The sequence below is a fragment of the Gobius niger genome (assembly GCF_951799975.1).
Source record: "Gobius niger genome assembly, chromosome: 17".
Classification (NCBI taxonomy): Eukaryota; Metazoa; Chordata; class Actinopteri; order Gobiiformes; family Gobiidae; genus Gobius; species Gobius niger.
The window spans coordinates 18,660,474-18,677,679 of NC_136868.1; the positions used below are offsets into that span (position 1 = coordinate 18,660,474).

A 17,206-nucleotide genomic window follows, 5' to 3' on the forward strand; every position below is an offset into this window, starting at 1 on the left:
GTGTTGTGGAGACAAAGTGTTACACAGTGAGTTTGAAGTGTCTGCGTGAGCTGTCAGCATCAGCCAGTACTTCTCAGAATGTGTTGCAGGTCCTTTTCTCTTAGCCTTTATTTATACAGAAATATAATACCTAACAATACCTAACAATAAGGAATAGTGTATTAATTAAGACATAACATAATACTACTTGAATCTTCTAAGAGCAACCAGTGAGACATCAATATTGTTCATTTATCAAATAAGGTTTCTTCAAATCAGATTTTAACTTAATTGTTTAGAGTTTAAAACATAACAAACATGGGGTCAGAATTGCAGATAAACTATGAAACACACTAATGGAGGTAAAGATGACAGTAATACACATACATATTTTTTTTTAAATTTTGATATGGCTGGGTGCCAAAAGTGTTCCAATGTATGTTTTAACAACACATGCAAAATATTTTTCCAGTACATCAAGGTTTAGTGGTGCCAACTCACATGTGTTTCTGTGGATAATGGGGCAATGGTGCTAACCGGTCACCATAGAGCTCTGAGGTAATTTAAAAGTGTTTGTTGGGTATGTGCAGTGGCGGCTGGTCCATTATGGGCGGTGGGTGCCGCCCCTCCTATCAATTTTGCGAATAAAATAAAAAGTTTTAAGTTTAGCAAAATCATAACTTTCTTATGTACAGGTGTTTTTTACACTGTAGGGAGGGGGAGCGGAGGTGAAGGAGGTGTCATTTTGTCTGCCAGCTTTATCTTGTGCTGTAACCGCTGTAACAGTGTCATAAATGTGGAGTTTTGTGCTTGGGGCGGCGAGGAACAGCGCCCACGCGATCTAACCAATGGCGCTCTGATATGGTATAAAAACGTCACTGTATATCATTAATTCAACCAATCAGAGACGCGCAATAATAAATCTCCGATGGGCGCTTGGCCTCAGCGCCATCGGAGATTTAACAGGTGAAAGATGAGGAAGCGTCTCCTGTAAACAAACGCGAGTAGCTTGTTGTTGGAGCAGCTCTGAGCTCACGGACGATCGGAGGAAAAACATCTCATTTGAGAGACGGAGAAGCTTCGTGTTGTTTCCTGAGAGGAGGTGAAAGGATTTAGTCAAACTAATGGACTTGGGACAACTTTCTTCAGTCAGAAGTCACGTCTAAACGGACTTTCCTGGAGGTAGCATGGCGATGCTAACTAGCTTGTCTGCTTTAGCTACTGCTTGTTTATTTCACACTGTGGGACAAACCCTCGCTGACTTGGACAGACAGTTCTGTCCCAGGACGTGGACATTTGATGGAGAGAAGATTCAGGACCGTGAGGAGGAGCTACGACAGGAGAGGGGAACGTCATTCATTCACTAAGGGAAACAGAGGAGGAGCTCCAGGTGCTACAGGAGGAGCTCCAGGTGCTACAGGAGGAGCTCCAGGTGCTACAGGAGGAGCTCCAGGTGCTACAGGAGGAGCTCCAGGTGCTACAGGAGGAGCTCCAGGTGCTACAGGAGGAGCTTCAGGTGCTACAGGAGGAGCTCCAGGTGCTACAGGAGGAGCTCCAGGTGCTACAGGAGGAGCTCCAGGTGCTACAGGAGGAGCTCCAGGTGCTACAGGAGGAGCTCCAAGTGCTACAGGAGGAGCTCCAAGTGCTACAGGAGGAGCTCCAAGTGCTACAGGAGGAGCTCCAAGTGCTACAGGAGGAGCTCCAAGTGCTACAGGAGGAGCTCCAGGTGCTACAGGAGGAGCTCCAGGTGCTACAGGAGGAGGACTCTCGTCTATATGTGAGCTGCACATCATTTCTGACCAGATCATTTGTCTGATGTTTATACGGGTTTAAACCTGTGGCTCTGAGGCTCATAATGAAACCACAGCAGGTCTGGGACTAAAACTGTACATGAAATCAAAGAGGAAACACCTCCTGCCTTTGTTCTGGTTCTGTTGGTACAAAACACAAATCAGTGGTGCAAAACACAAATATGTAGTGACTATCGTTACACTTTAGTCAGAAATTATTTATTTTTTAGTTGAATAAAGCTAAACAATACGTTTTGAATATATTCTACATAAAAATAATATTAATAATAACAATATTAAATGCCCCAAAGATAACTTTCTTTTTTAAGTTAAAAACAATGTTTATAAGTGTCTTCTAAAATATAATTGAAGGTAGATAGAGGCAACAGCCCCCCCTGGTTTTCACATCACCAGCCGCCACTGGGTATGTGTACTCTTATTACATATAATTACCATATCTGCAGTTGTTTCTTTGTATATTGAAATTCTTTTAGTGAAATGTAGTCATATTTAGATTTATTTCGTGCTCACTACATCTAAGGTTAGCTTGCTAGCAACAGTTAGCTAGATAAGTTACGCTAAGTTCCCTTTATTAATGTCTGTAGAGAAATGTGTTCTCTTCATTTGACCCATCCTCAATTTTTAGTGGTAGGGAAAACCGGAGTACCCGAAGGAAACCTATGCAAACACGGGAAGAACATGCAACCTCCACACAGTCCCTTGGTGGGAATCGAACCTGGACATAGATTTGTTAGCAAAGCTATCAAGCTTATCATCAACAGTAATTTAGAGAAAATATCATGTTCAGAGTATTGAGGTCTCATGTTTATTGAGTGTAGCAATGTAGCTGTTCAATTCACATTCATTTATTTGTGAGTGCAGCGAGTTACTCTGACAGTGATGTTATTGTAGATTCTCATTGTTTTGATGAATTTGACTATGTAGAGCTTAGACGTGAGGCTTATGCTTGCATAATACATCATAGTGATATTAGGTATGCTAAGATACCCAATCCTATATCGTCCTTGTATCATTTTCATTCTCAGGCACTCTACAACACAACAAACGGGCACGGTAGTACAGCGGCTAGCGTTCGTGCTTCACAGCTAGAAGGTCTTGGGTTCGATTCCCACTCGTATGGGGCCTTTCTGTGTGGAGTTTGCATGTTCTCCCTTTCCGTGTCTGCATAGGGAGCCTCAAAATCAGGACCTTCAGCGTGCTCTGGGCAGCTGAGTGTGAAGTGGCCGTGATGAGGATCAGCACCTCCAAATCCAAGGCCATGAAAATGGTGCTTCAGCAGTGATGTGGTCGCTGTATCAGACTGTTGTGGTGAAGAGGGAGCTGAGCTCTCGATTTACCGATCTATTGATCTACGCTCACCTATGGTCATGAGATCTGGGTAATGACCAAAAGGACAAGATCGCGGATGCAGGCGGCCCAGTTGAGTTTCGCAGGGTGGGAGTCCTATTGGGAGGAGGCCCAGACCCAGGACACGCTCAAGGGACTATGTCTCTGAGCTGGCCTGGTGTCACCTTGGGGTCCCACCAGAACAGCTGGAGGAGGTCTGGGTGGATCAGGGTGTCTGGGCATCTCTTCTCTGTCTATTGACTCCACGACCCGGCTCCGGATAAAGTAGAAGAAAATGGATGGATGGATTTTCCACTAGGGTTTGTTTTTTTAAGTGTCTCACAATTCAATGGCCGAGGAAAGCCCTTCTCTATAGTCCTCATGGAGCTGACATTGCTGTAGTACCACCCTCTGGTGACCAGGGGTGGTAAACAAGATTCTGTTTGGGACTTCAGACCTCCCTAGAACAGCTTAAAAGCCTAGCAAAGATTTATATTTTTTCTATAACTCACTATGACCAATGTGACAACGCTGGGCGACATATTTTAAGGACCAGGCTTCAGAGAAGCATCCATGTAAGTTTCACAGATGACTCGGGACCAAAACTATGAGTGGGGCTGAATGGAACACCAGCTATCTCTTGTATATTATATCTATGGCAACAATAAAGTCAATTAGATGACAAAGAAAAATGTGAAGCATCATCCATTCCAACATGGCGCCCAAAACATTTTGTTTTGGATCTAACGTGTCTGTCCGTGATTTCCATTAGGTGTTTGGACCAGAATTGCACAACATATAAAACACATTTTAAACAAACTTGATACAGGCTAGCCAACCCAGAAACACTAAAATGTTGGTGTGGATCCAACCCACAAGGAAGGTTCACAGGCCATGCGAGGATGTCCCATTGCCCTCCATTCATTTGTCTATAAGCTGTTGTAAATGAAGAATCTAGAAAAGTCAATTCTAAGAAATTCCCAAAGTTTCCCAAAGGACAGACACACTAATGTTGCTTGAGTTACCCTATAGAACATGTTTCTGTAAAAAATGTAACCTTATTTTACCTTTCTGGGTCAACCTTTTGGAAAATAGACTAAAAATTGTGCATTTTTCGACATTTTACAGAAGTTCACATGCTAGTTGGTACCCCTAAATCTCAATGGATTTCCACAAAACTTTGCAAAAGTCATTTGTATATGAATAGGAACAAAATGCAATGCCAGCCAAATTGATATTTTGGAATTAAAATTTCACCATGTTAATTTGATGCACCCTAACATACAGTATATAACGCACAGATGCACAGATGCACAGATGCAGAGGGGAGTATAATGTGGCAATGTAGAGCGGCAGGTATCTGTCAGACTGATGAGTGTGGGCGAGGAATCAAGGTGACTTTGACAGAGAAGCAGGAGAGGGCTGACACAAGCAGAGACGGGCTTAAGAAGACCACATAGGCCCCTTGCTAACCTGCTCCTGTACGCGCCAGTCCTTCAGCCTTGCTCTGTGTTTGTCTGCTGGAGCTGCACTGGAGCCTGTTCTGGGCCAGCTAGCAGCCAGATATCATTATCTCCTTGACTCAGGGCACAGTAATCTGCCTGCTGCTCCTGCTTTATTGAGTTGGATAAATATAATATGTGACTCACGGCTATTATCTACTACAGAACAGCCCTATTTATCCTGCAGGCAGAGGCCTTGGCCCATTACAACAGGCCTTTCTCTTTCAGGGAACTGCACTCAAGTGACATTCATAGGCATTTAACTACAGGAATTAACAAAGCAAACTGAGTGTTAGCATTGCAGTAAATACAATTTCAAAAGGAAACACTTTTCCTTTCAAGTGCATTTTATTTTACCTGATTTGGTCTATTCCCCCCCCCCCCAAAGATGGAGGTTTGCCGTCTGTCACAACAGAGAGGAGCGCGGACTGCTGAGGAGAACAGAGAGGTGCAGGAGGCACTGGTCTAACTGTCTGCGTCTCTCTAAGGGGGTGACAGGTAAAGAAATAGATCAGTGGTCCATGACAGCTCAGCGTGGCTCTATGCTATCACACAGTATGGCGTCTCTGGAATGAGCTCCCTGGTGCTGGCCACGGACAGCCCAGCCTGCTTAACCACAAACCCACTGTTCTCCTCTGACACATCCACATATGTGCGATCATGCTCTGTCCTTGACTGCTGTTAAAGTTAATGAGAGAGATATTACTTGGCAGCTTAATCACAGGATGAGGAGAGGTGTTTGAGTCAAAGATGTTTGTGGGGTGAGTGAAGGACTTCTATCCCAATTTATGGGGTAAGAGTCTCCGTTGTCCATGAACTAGGACAAAAGGGTCAGGAGAATGGCTTTAGTGAATGAATAATTGTTCTAGATGGGGATTAACATAGGGACAAGAGGCCATAGGCTTGATTTAGCTTGTGGTGGTCCATGTCAATGCCATACCTCATGTAGATGAAACTACACATCCTATGTTCTTAATAGTTCTCTATTTTCAGGTATTCTTTCCAGGGTGGTGTCCTTGTCTTGTCTCCTGTGTCCTCTAGAGTCTCCTGTTATGTGTCCCCTTAGCGGTACTCTTACTTTGTCCTCTACTGTCCCTATCTAGTCTTATCTTATCCCACAGGCTGCTGCTGACACAAAGTCACCTACAGTAGCCACCACTAGAGACATGATACTGTATGTAATATGTATAGATATAGCAATGCACTAGATACGTGTTCATGCAAGGAACACAAGGAGGAAATTTAGATTTCAGATTGTGAGAGGGTCGCGTCAAGGGTTGAACCCACAACTCCCCATGCACCAATATTAAATCACAAAGTGTAGCATAAGCAAATCCGGTGCTTCGACATGGGATTCCATAATGCCTCTTTTAGCCCCTCTTTATTACGAGACTGTTCTCTAAATGGGCCCTTTTCAAAATAAAGCGGCAAACACATTGGCTTATAAGTCCCACAGTGCCCTTCACCTTCAATATAACCGCCGCACCAGGACCAAAACTAATTGACTAATAAGGTTTACTAGGCTGATTTTGGCATTCTTAAGTTTGGCCTCTGCACCAGAAGTAAAAGTCAAATGAAAGAGAGAAAGAGGAGGAGATTGTGTTGGGAGAAAAGACAGTGTCTCCTTTTAAAGTGTCCCCGCTGTCAGTGCAATGCATTACAGGGACACAAAGCAAGCCATTACTGCTTAGCATTTGTTGAATCTTCGAGTGCCCAAATAGTGACAGGTCTATTTCTCTAGCGTTAGTGAGAGAGGCACGCCGAGCGGAGGACACCTAATTACCCAGTATTGTGAAGCACAATAAAACTCTTGATAAGCCTGGCGACAGAGCAGCGGCATGTGGAGCTGTGCACAAGAGCTGTACTATGGGGAAGCCAGAGGAAGATTTCGGGTCTGCATGTTTTGGGAGGGAATAGACCAAGGTGAGGCCTATGGAGGACCGTGGCTGCCAAAACAACAGATATATAAACTGTATAAATATATATATAAATCGATATATATATGAATAAATCAAAAGAAATCAATTCATTTTCAATCAATTGCCATTTTCATTGAAGAAATGCATGCATTTAATGTAATACATGCATTTATCTATATATTTAATTCTGTATTGCTGTATTTATATATATATATTTATTTGTTTTTGTATTTATTGATTTCTGTATTTATTTCTGTATTTCTCACATTGTCTGCAAATCATGGGGTGGGTCGGGATGCCGCTGCTGTAAGCTCATTAGTCTTTCTCCTTGTCCAGCATAGACATTGCCAAACATGAGCTCTGCTTCAGTCTATTGAGATCACTGTGTTCTAACTACAGCCATGTCAGAACGGGAAGGAAAACACTCAAGCATGCTTCCATGTGCAGCAATTGCATTGTGAGGTTCGTTTTTATAAACAGTATTACAAACAGAAGTTAAACAAACAAAAATATGTAAATTAGCCTTTAAATTAGCCTCCATTTTGGAGTGGTAAACAATTTTGGACCTCAAGCATATCTTGTGGGCTTTATTTAAGCAAAAATGGCAATTCATTGAAAATTAATTGATTACATTTTGTATTTTTGTATTCATATATTATTGTTTTGGCAGCCACGGTCCTCCATAGAGGCAAAGGGGATAGTTTAATATGAATCTATGGTTAGACAAAATTGTACTACCACTACTACAGTACAAAGGCACTTTTAGGTGTTGTACTCCTGAGTCTTGTTTGTGCACTCACCCATACACTCTCTCACACCTGTGTACGCAAACAATCCACTCTACATTCTACCATTCTACCACTATTACCCCCGACGCCCCCATATACTTACAGTGCCATTCATGATACTCAAAGACGCTTCACTGTGAGGGTAAAAAAACAAACATTCAGCAAACAAAGCAAGCTGAAATAAACTTAAAAGTAAACCCAACCTGAAACCAACAGTGAAGCAAAGTCTGCCAGTCTGTCTCTTGCTCCAATGATGGAGGGTCTTCTCCAGCAGCTCGGCCTGTCTCCGTGCAGTGGCAGAGTGGACCTGATGACTAATGTGCTTCACTGAGGAAAAAGTAATGATTTTCCCGGCTGAGGTTAATGGATATGTTAACACACAGAAATGATTTGTTTAACGGGGAAATGACCGCAATCTATATTTGGTCATCTCCGTAGCACCAGGCCCGAATCCAATACATGGTCTAAATGGCTCGCACACACACACTTGCACACACTCAATCTGTATCTCGCCCATTGGCACCTTTTCATCGGTGTTAAACTTTGTATTTATTTATTTATATATTCATGTAAACATGTATTTATTTTTCATTTTGAACTGAGAAGCAAAAAGCTCATTACAGTTTAAAAAGACTGTATTTATAGGTCGATTAGTGATGAACACATATCGCTAAACTACAGATACCACAGACATTTTGAATATTATAAAAAAAAAAAAGCTAAAGTCAGTTCTGAACATAGGGCACAGACTCAAACAGCAGCCGCCTTTAAGTTGCCACAGGGGGAGCTATTGATGTTCCAGTCTCATCCAACACTTGATGTCTGAGAGAGAGAGAGAGAGAGAGAGAGAGAGAGAGAGAGAGAGAGAGAGAGAGAGAGAGAGAGAGGCAGAGCCGTCAGGAAGCCATTATAGACTCTGTATTCAGATTTATTAGGCAAAGGGAATTTGGCAAAACAGTAATATACACTTGTGCAGCTGTCACTCACTCGCACTAATCAAGATGTGGAATAAAGTCTGATGCACACAGCAATCTGTCACAATGCTATTAGGATGAAAGATCAAATAAAAATGATTGTCTGGGATTGTAACAGTGGCTTTCATGTGAAGGGGACGGGAGGCACACATTGAATTGACAAAATAACATGGAAAAAGTCCTTTACTGAACAACAACGTGAGACAAGGTCAATTTTACTTTATCTTCTTCCACACATACCAATGCAAAGAATCAGATTCAAAAAATGGTTGAAGTGATTGAAAGATTGTCCCAAAAGAGAGCAAAACATAAAAAAAAAAAAAAAGCTGATTAAACGTCAAAACAAAGAACCTTCCTGAAGTCATTTTCTGCTCGCTGTTAATAATTTAACTTTTTAACCTGTATCAATTGGAAATACTCAAACCCTTCCAGACCGACTGTCAGGTGTGCGAACCTTGTGCTCTGTCCTGAACCTCACTCTTCACACCTTTCAACCCACTCTCTGCCTTCTGTGATAAAGGCCTAAGCTCATGATGCTAACTGACAGACAGCTAACACAGCACCAGCGTATGTGCATGTTTTCAGGTGGAGGTGGTACCTGAGGGCACGCACAACAACCGGCGGAGCAGGCCGGGCTGACCAGACATCTGCTGCTTGTGTCAAAGATAAGTGAGTTTGACAAAGCTTTAGATTGAACAGGAGACATTCTGCCAAGGCCAGGTAAAGACAGAGGCTCATACCCCGCCCCGTAAGACACACGGACATGTTCTCTACTATTAAAACATGAGAGAAGGCCTGAGCAAGCCCTATGCTCCTATGGCCCCACATTGCCTTTGCCAAGAGTTAACCTTGGGAGCTTGAAAATAAAGAGCAGATTACTGCAGCACCGTAAGAACTGCACATTACATATTTTCAGAATAGGGCCTCTCAGGAAGTCTGCTCCGTGTTTATGTTTGTGGTTGTTTGAAGGACAATGGGAGAGTGCTGACTATAGCGCTGTTGCAGTGGGCAGTCAGTGAGCGGTGCCTACCACTGCTATTAGCTGCTGTGTGCCCGCAGCTACAGCGTGTTCCCACTTTTATCAGCCTCATCTAAATGAAGCAGGCTCACAGCTGGAGAAAGGTGACCTGACTGCTAATCAAGCAGCAGTGTCGCGCGTAAACTGCTGCAGGACACATCCACTATAATGCACAGAATCTATATTTCCTTACAATGTGTTTCTGAGTGGGTCTCAAAAAATCCACTGTGAGGGGTGGAAAAACTCTGCCTCCTGTACTCTTTCTCTCCAGCTGAGTATTAAATTCAGAGCTGAGAAGGTGACCTGCGTGCTTTGCCATAAAGAGCAGGGAGCGGTGGAGAGGGAGGTGCGGCCGCGGGCTGCTGCATCAGCACATTGCCGCCGTTTAGAGACACACATACACAGTGTAGTGCATACTCCCTCTTCCTCCTCGATGTGGTGGTGGTGTCTGGGGAGATCAAGGGCGGGAACTGGTTGTCCGCCTCCTCCCAGCCCTTCCTCCACCTCAGAGCCCCACACACAGAGACCAAGGCCTGGTGCCAACCATCAGCCGTGCACTATACATATGTATACTGCGCACACCCTGCTCACACAAAGCACTTTGATTCAAACCTATAAATGTGCAAAGGTCCTGAGTCACTCACACACTGCCTCTGCTCTGTCAAATGTGCGCCTTCACTCTAAACAGCTCCGTAGGGATTGGCGGGCGGGCGGGCAGAGGAAATAAATATGTTTCCCAACGACACACTTCACCGACAGAACTCTGGCACTGGGCTGGGCTCTGCATTTACACATGCACACAGGCAATGGATGGTCTGGCTTCTGTTTTTGATACTTAGAAGATATAGTGTAAGACTCTCTGAATTAACTTCCCGATAATAGAAGACTATTTGAATATAGCAGGACTGATTTACAACTAACAGAAAAGGAAAATATATAACGCGTAGTCAAGAGTAACCAAATGGGATAGCAGGATTCAGTGTGGTCTGGTTGTAAAAAAAAAAATCTCACAAGTTGTGGAACATTCAGGACGAAACGGGCCACAAGGTTGTGTATACTGTATATGGTGGTCATACAGGAAGGAAGCCCAAGCTGCCAATGCAGCTTAGCCATATAATCAGATCACCGAGAGAGAAAGAGGGAGAGAGAGTCCTCTGAGGAACAGATGTAATTTCAGAGCACCAAAAAACAGCTTAAAATGCTCCTGATCACATTAGCTAGCCATCACAAAATAGGATTTCTGCACTGCCACAGTGAATGCCTATTACAAATTACTTAGGGAGTGCAGCGCAGTAACTCAATAGGGCTGGAAGGGCGGGTTCCAAGGAGGGCAAACACAGGGGCAGAGATGGGGGATCGATACTTATCAGTAATAATTATATCCTTCCTCCCACTTCGCCCCTCTGCTCACCATACACCCGCTAAAGCACATATCTGCATTAATCATGGCAGATTTTGCTGCTCGATAAGATAATTAACATTATGCAGGGAAAAGGAAGTCCTGATGATGTGAGGCAGTGGTCCAGGGCTGAAGCTGCCAACAGAGTCTTGGGCTGAAAAATGCTGAAGGCAGCAGAGCCAGGTATCAAGTGGACTTAGCCACAGTGAGCTGTACAGTAATGGCCTAATGAATTAAAAGGCCATTGTCTGGAGGATCCGTCGCAGAACAGTGAGCACAAAATAAAAACAACAAAACGCATCTCTGTCCGATGTAAACCATCGATCAATGGCAAATAAAAACCCAAAGAAATTCCTCAGAGCAGCCTATTTGGACCGAAGAATCAACATTATGTAAAGCATCTGGGGGCGCAGCAGGGAGACGAATGGAAGAGAAAATAAATAAATCAGGGGTGAGGCAAACAACACAGTGTGTCCTCTATCGCAGCCTGTGTGCCCTCTACGCTGCGGCGGCTGTTGTTACTGGAGGAGTTTGTGGCAGCTCGCTTCCAATCTATGTTCACTTACTAAAGTTCAGGAACTGCAAATAATTAGAACACTGCATTTCAAATATACATCAATAGAACTGACCAAACAAGATGCAGTCATGGAGACTAATAATAGACAGCAGCATTATTGTAAAATGCAATTAATCTATCCTCCTAATTAATTGCATCCAGACACACGCACAAAAAGAATTCAAATATTGATCAAATGTTACGTAGTGGTTTCATAAATTTGTGATGGGCAATGTCAGCCAAAATAAAGTGTATTCATACAGAATTTGCTGAGAGTGAATGAGAATAGGAATTTGACATGTTTGTGTTGAAGTCTTCTCCTGTGTGTTCTGGTTCATTAGCCGAGACTTTGCAAATGGGCAGCTCCATATCCCGCACTGACAAAAGATTGAAGGAATATGCACCTGAAGACAGACAAACAGCTTAAGACCAGAGCATCTGTCAATGGGGCAGACAGAGATGGGCGGCTGAGGGATAGAAAGGAGGAGAAAGTAAAGCAGGACCAAGGAGGCAAGGGAGACGCTAAACAGAAAACATGCATCCAAATTTGAGCTCTATTTTAGCCTGGCAGTATCATTTTTCCTCTTTACTTTGCTGCGCCCTCCACACACCCCCCGCGCTCACACAGCCACCAAAAAGTGTGCGTTTCTGCCGCATTAACACAGGACTTCTCAGAGGTTAATTAGGAGAAGTGGTTTGGAACTAACTTCCTCATGTTAAGCACTCAGTGTCTGCCGAATGGCCTTGGGGTGGGAATTTAAATCTTACTGAAGCCAAAACTGCCTCTTAAAATTTATTTAAATGACATGTGCAGGCTTGGCTAAAGACGCGATACCACTGGAGTGTCACTGGTTCAAATGCTGCGGCTTGCTGGGAAACGCTAGCTTAGAAGGGAAAATGAATATGCTGAACTGTACCCTCCTGGAACAGCTGCTGTCAAGGTGCCCTTGAGCAAGGCTTTGTGTGAGCTGCTGGACTGTGCGAGAGGATAATCTCAAAGAAATGTGGAATAAGAAAATATACGCAAATGAGAACCAGGGCATTCGGACACTTATGAGATGGAGAAATTAAAGGCGCCCCATGTTTGGCATTAATGAGGAGGGGGTCACTGGGGGTTTAAGTTCTCTGAGCTGAGCAGGTCCCAAACGGCCGAGCGCTCAGATAAGCCTCGAGTCACTCCACGGGGCAGCAGCAGGCCAGAAACACCATCGTCTGACTGACAGCACACAGACACAGGCCAGCATTGATCTTCAACTCAGGCCTCTCAAGGCTAAACGCTACTGACATGGACACCATCTATTATATATGATCTCTCCCTGTGGAGGATTAGCCAACACTGTTCACAAGATAAAAGAGTGCACTAGTTTAAATCACTGCTAATTGCTTTGTTTGATGTAGTCAGAAGATTGACATTTGAAAGGGGAACCCGCATTTAAAGCCACATTTAAAAGTCATGACCTGTGTTTTAGGTGGTCCGGGCATTTCCAAGTGGCACGGGGAGAAGCCCCAGTGAAGGCATGCCAGTGGGTTCATTAGTCAGTATGTTTAGAGGTAACAGGCGGGGACAGGTGATGGAGCCTGGTGTGATGACGCATCAACAACATCAGCCCTGGGTGGTGCTTCCGACAGAGGCAGCAGATGGCACACAAGACAGGAGACGGAGATAGGCCACTTGCACAAGAATACACACATTACATGACACAAGCAAAGACACACCCCAATACTGTCCTCAAGGGATTTACAGGATTAACATTTTATTACATCAAGATCAAGAGAGATCAAAGAAAAAACATTTCATTGTGGTTTTAATGTAAATTCTTGAATATGTAAGTGAAGTTGTTTTGCTGTGACAATGGTTGAACAAAGAAGGTGCAGCCAAAAGCACGACATAATCAAGGTTGCAAAAAAAAAAAAAAAAGGTTTAGTCACGAAATGTTGAGTCACAGTCCTGATTTTCTTTTGTTGTCTGATAACTTATTTTCCTGTAAACTTTATGCAGGAAAAATCCAACAATATCATCAACAATCTTATTCAGACAAGGCAGCCTCGCCACGGAGACACAGCCGAAAACATGACAGGCTCCGTGTTTATAGAAGAATAAAGGGTAATTGCCGAGATCCACAATCAATTCTCTCTCTATCCTCCTGTTGGCTGGACATTTTCTGCCTCAGAAGTAGTGATTTTATGTAATCACACGAGTGATCAGAGGAAGGTATCAGCTCCCTCAATCACAGCCGTCACGCTAGCTGAAGGAGCGCGCTGGAGATGTGCTCCCAGCCTGGACTTGACATTTGGTTGGCAGAAATTAACATAATCGCTCTGATGGGAAGCCAGTCATTATTCCAACAATATCACTGATTCATGGTGTGGCCGATGCAGCGTTTCTAATCAACTTTTCTACTGTACTTAATAACTCTCCACGAAGACAAAATCACTGATAAAAGGAAACGCCACAAATAGACAAAGGCAAAGTTTATATATTTACTATATTCAGCATGGTTTTATTTAGTTTTTTTGTTGGTACACAAAGTAGAAGTGTGGTTATAAATTGACCATTTGACCCTTGGGCCAGATGCCAGCAATCACTATGTGTGGGCAGATTCTCGATTCTCTCTGGGTGCACAGCATTTCTCCATATCCAACCGAGACGTGAAAATAGATAACTAAGTAATTAAAACATTGCTATTATGCTGTCTTGTAAAATATAAGAACAGTATAATTCGCTTTATTGTTTGGCAGTCTAAGCAATAAGAGAGCACAGACATTTTAAAGCAGTACTAAGTAGCTTGTTTACCTTAAATCTTTTCCGTAGACCTGCTTGGGAATTGCAACTTCGCTGCCAACGGGTCAGAGGCCCAAATACATACTAATGGAATCATGAATAAGAAGCTAACAGGCTAACGTGATAAGCTAGCTGCGGGCTAGTGCTAATATTTACAGCCAAGTTTGAGTGAAAAACATTATCTCTATTGTGTAATTGGATGTACAATATCCCTCTCCCTTTGTCTTTTCTGTCAGCGTAGTATTTACTCTCAAGGACAATTAATGAGTAAAAAAACACAACATGCTACGACACCTACACTGGCGCTTATGGTCTCTAAAGGCATGATTTACTTAATGCTGCTTTAAATGTATACATTTATAAACAAGCACTCGGGGAATGACCACAAATGGTCATGTTTAAAGCTGACAGAGGGGGAAAACAAAGGGGGAAGAGAACGACTATTTTACTAATACATTACTAACAAATATTCAAATTTAATCAAATTTTATTTTATCGTTGTATTTTATTTTGTGAGTAAAATACTGAATTATGGATGTATGTGGTATATATACCAAGGTTCAACAGGCCAGTAACTGGCCATGTTAACCATGATACTAATGTTAGCATTACGCTACATGCTAACCGCTAGACAAGGTAAGGCTATTTGTAGAACACAATTCTGTGTTACAGTTAAAAATAAAACATAAAATTACAAGAAAGCAGATAAAATCAATCCATAAAACATCAACATAAAAATGTATTCATTACAGTAAAAAGTAAGAGTACAGATCAAATACTTTCAGTCGTCATATACAAAGTAAAAAGAACTGTTTTCAGCCTGGATTGAACATTGTCAGAGTTGAGCCTGTTTCACATCCTCATGAAGACTTTTTTTTTAGCTGCATGAAACTGAAACACAGCCTCAACGTGTTTATTATTGAGTGAAAAATTGTGAAGCTTTCATCCCACTGGGCTAGGCCACACCCCATAGTGCCCAGTGCTGGAAATAAAAATCCTATTCATAATGTTTTTTTAGGGGGGGGAAATTAAATCATTTAACATTAATGCTTTTATAACTGGATAAATCTTCAATATAAAATAAAAGCGTTTTATGTCCATGAGTTACCACATAGCTGATTAGCTGCCATTGTGTTTTTAAACTCTTAATATCTTTTCCCCTCCGAGATTCTGAATGGGATTTTTACTTCCGGCTCCAGGGACTGTTGAGCTCTGTTGACGCTAAAATGAACAATTTTGGCTCTATTTGTTAAGGCAGTAAGATATCTAATATTTTTAAAGCAGTGTTGTCAAAATGTGAATAGTGACGGAACCAGTGAAATGACCTTTGAACCATGTCTACCTCCATATCCCTCAGCGTCTCATCAGAAATGTATACCGCAGCAACTGGAGCTTAACCAAGCAAAGAGGGCATCCACTGGAGCGAGAGAGTCGGGGCAGGCCACTTCATTTCTCCAGCACCTTCCATTGTGGTAAATAAAACATTATTTCAGATGTTCAATTAAGATAAGTACCCTTAATTTAAGACCTCAGTCAATGTGCTGCCATCATTATTCAGGCCACAGAACAGCAGCGGCGGCAGGACCTGGGCTGCGGCTCGGCCTGGGCACAATCACTCACAGCCACCTCAGCCAAATCACAGGCAATTTCTGCACCACTCATTTACTTAACAAGGGGCTTAGGAGAGGAAAGCTTTACTTACAACAGTCTTGTGTTGTATACCCAAGTGCAAGTAACTATGACAAATACTCAGTTGTGCCTTGTCAATGTTACTTTAAATTGAAAACAATCTGTAATTCTAATCTAAAAACTCACGACGCAGACATTAAAGAAGCAGAAGGAAAAAACTAAATAGAAAATATTGTTTTTGGCCCATCGGCTTTTTCTTGTTATGTCAGGGCAGAGGATTTGTGCACAACATCAATTTAGGTAAAGTCCAGCTGGCACCAAATGACACTTGATCTTCAGTTTTATTTGATTTTTACGATGGCATTGGCCAGAAGAATGAAGGAAATTGTGAGCGATCTGAATTAATATTATGTTTTGCTACATAAGCTTGACCTTACGTATGGAGCTGAGTAGGACAGTTGCTTGGATAGTGAGATGAAATCCTTGGTAATAATGGTATAATACTGTAGTAGCACTTGATTAGACTTAGACTCGCAGTATTTTTTTGATAGATAAGATGTATTTTATGATACTTCTCTCAATGATCTTTCTCCCAAACCACTTGAAATTAAAGGTATAAACAAGTCCGGGTGCAGATACATCAAGTCCTTGACGGTGTAAAAGCCGAGCAGCTCTCATCTGATTGTGAGGGGACTTTGTTTGTACTTCGTTTCAGCGCTGATACAAGATTAGATAAACAATGTGCTATCGGTGGCTCGCATCTGTTTGACTCTGCAAAGTGCACTTTCCAATTCCACTGATGACCTTCAGACAGAGAGGGCCCAGTGTGGAGGAAGCGAGGAGGAAGGACGCTCCTATAGACGCTCATGTATATGCTGTCAGCAATCTTATCTGCTTATGTCAAGAGGACCTCTGATTCAGAAGTAGAATTTCAAACTTGAACACAAGCAGGAAGCGAATAATGGAGGGTAAATAAAGAGCCTGTGTAATTAATACAGAACAGATCATTATCACCCAAAAGTGGCAAAACAAAACAGTGCTTCACAGAAGCAAATGCATAAATAAAAGACCTCTCTGTTTCATCAAACAAGTGTATAATCAGAGCATGTGTGGTTCTCATTTAAATGCACCATGCAGCACTTTAATACCTCCCTAAAGGCTCCGCGCTTGTATCTCCGGAGGCTGAACAAAAGTCAGACTTTCATGCATCTCACAGGCTGAAACAGGTTGTCTTTACAGAAATTTTTTTTTTTTTAGTTGTTTGTTTAGTTGTTTAAACACTACAAGAAAATGACATGTAAATGTCAGATAAGGCCACAGATGCACTACTGGCGCACATTTTGTATGCGGTGAATGAACAAAGTATCAGCAGCTACTTTTGGGCTTGAGCCTTGCGAACATATTTTTAAATTAGTATTTTTTCATGGCTTAGAAAATAATACAAATTTGGCAAAATTTGGCAGATGTGTGTTTCAAATTCCAGCTATTGTGTCCTGACCGGCTGCTTGCCTTTGGTGTTCCCA

At 42.5% G+C, this 17,206-nt stretch overlaps 1 protein-coding gene across 2 annotated transcripts in view; it reads right to left on the reverse strand.

Annotated features, from left to right (window-relative positions):
* agbl4 (AGBL carboxypeptidase 4) overlaps positions 1–17,206 on the reverse strand; it is a 236,883-nt gene that overhangs the window by 169,640 nt on the left and 50,037 nt on the right. Inside the window, exon 3 of one of the 2 annotated variants that reach the window (XM_079575204.1) lies at positions 7,429–7,459. The exons of the other annotated variant lie outside the window; for it this stretch is intronic. Within the exon in view, the coding sequence (XP_079431330.1) occupies positions 7,429–7,459 (31 nt within the window). The remainder of the gene's footprint in view (positions 1–7,428; positions 7,460–17,206) is intronic. 2 annotated transcript variants of the gene reach the window in all.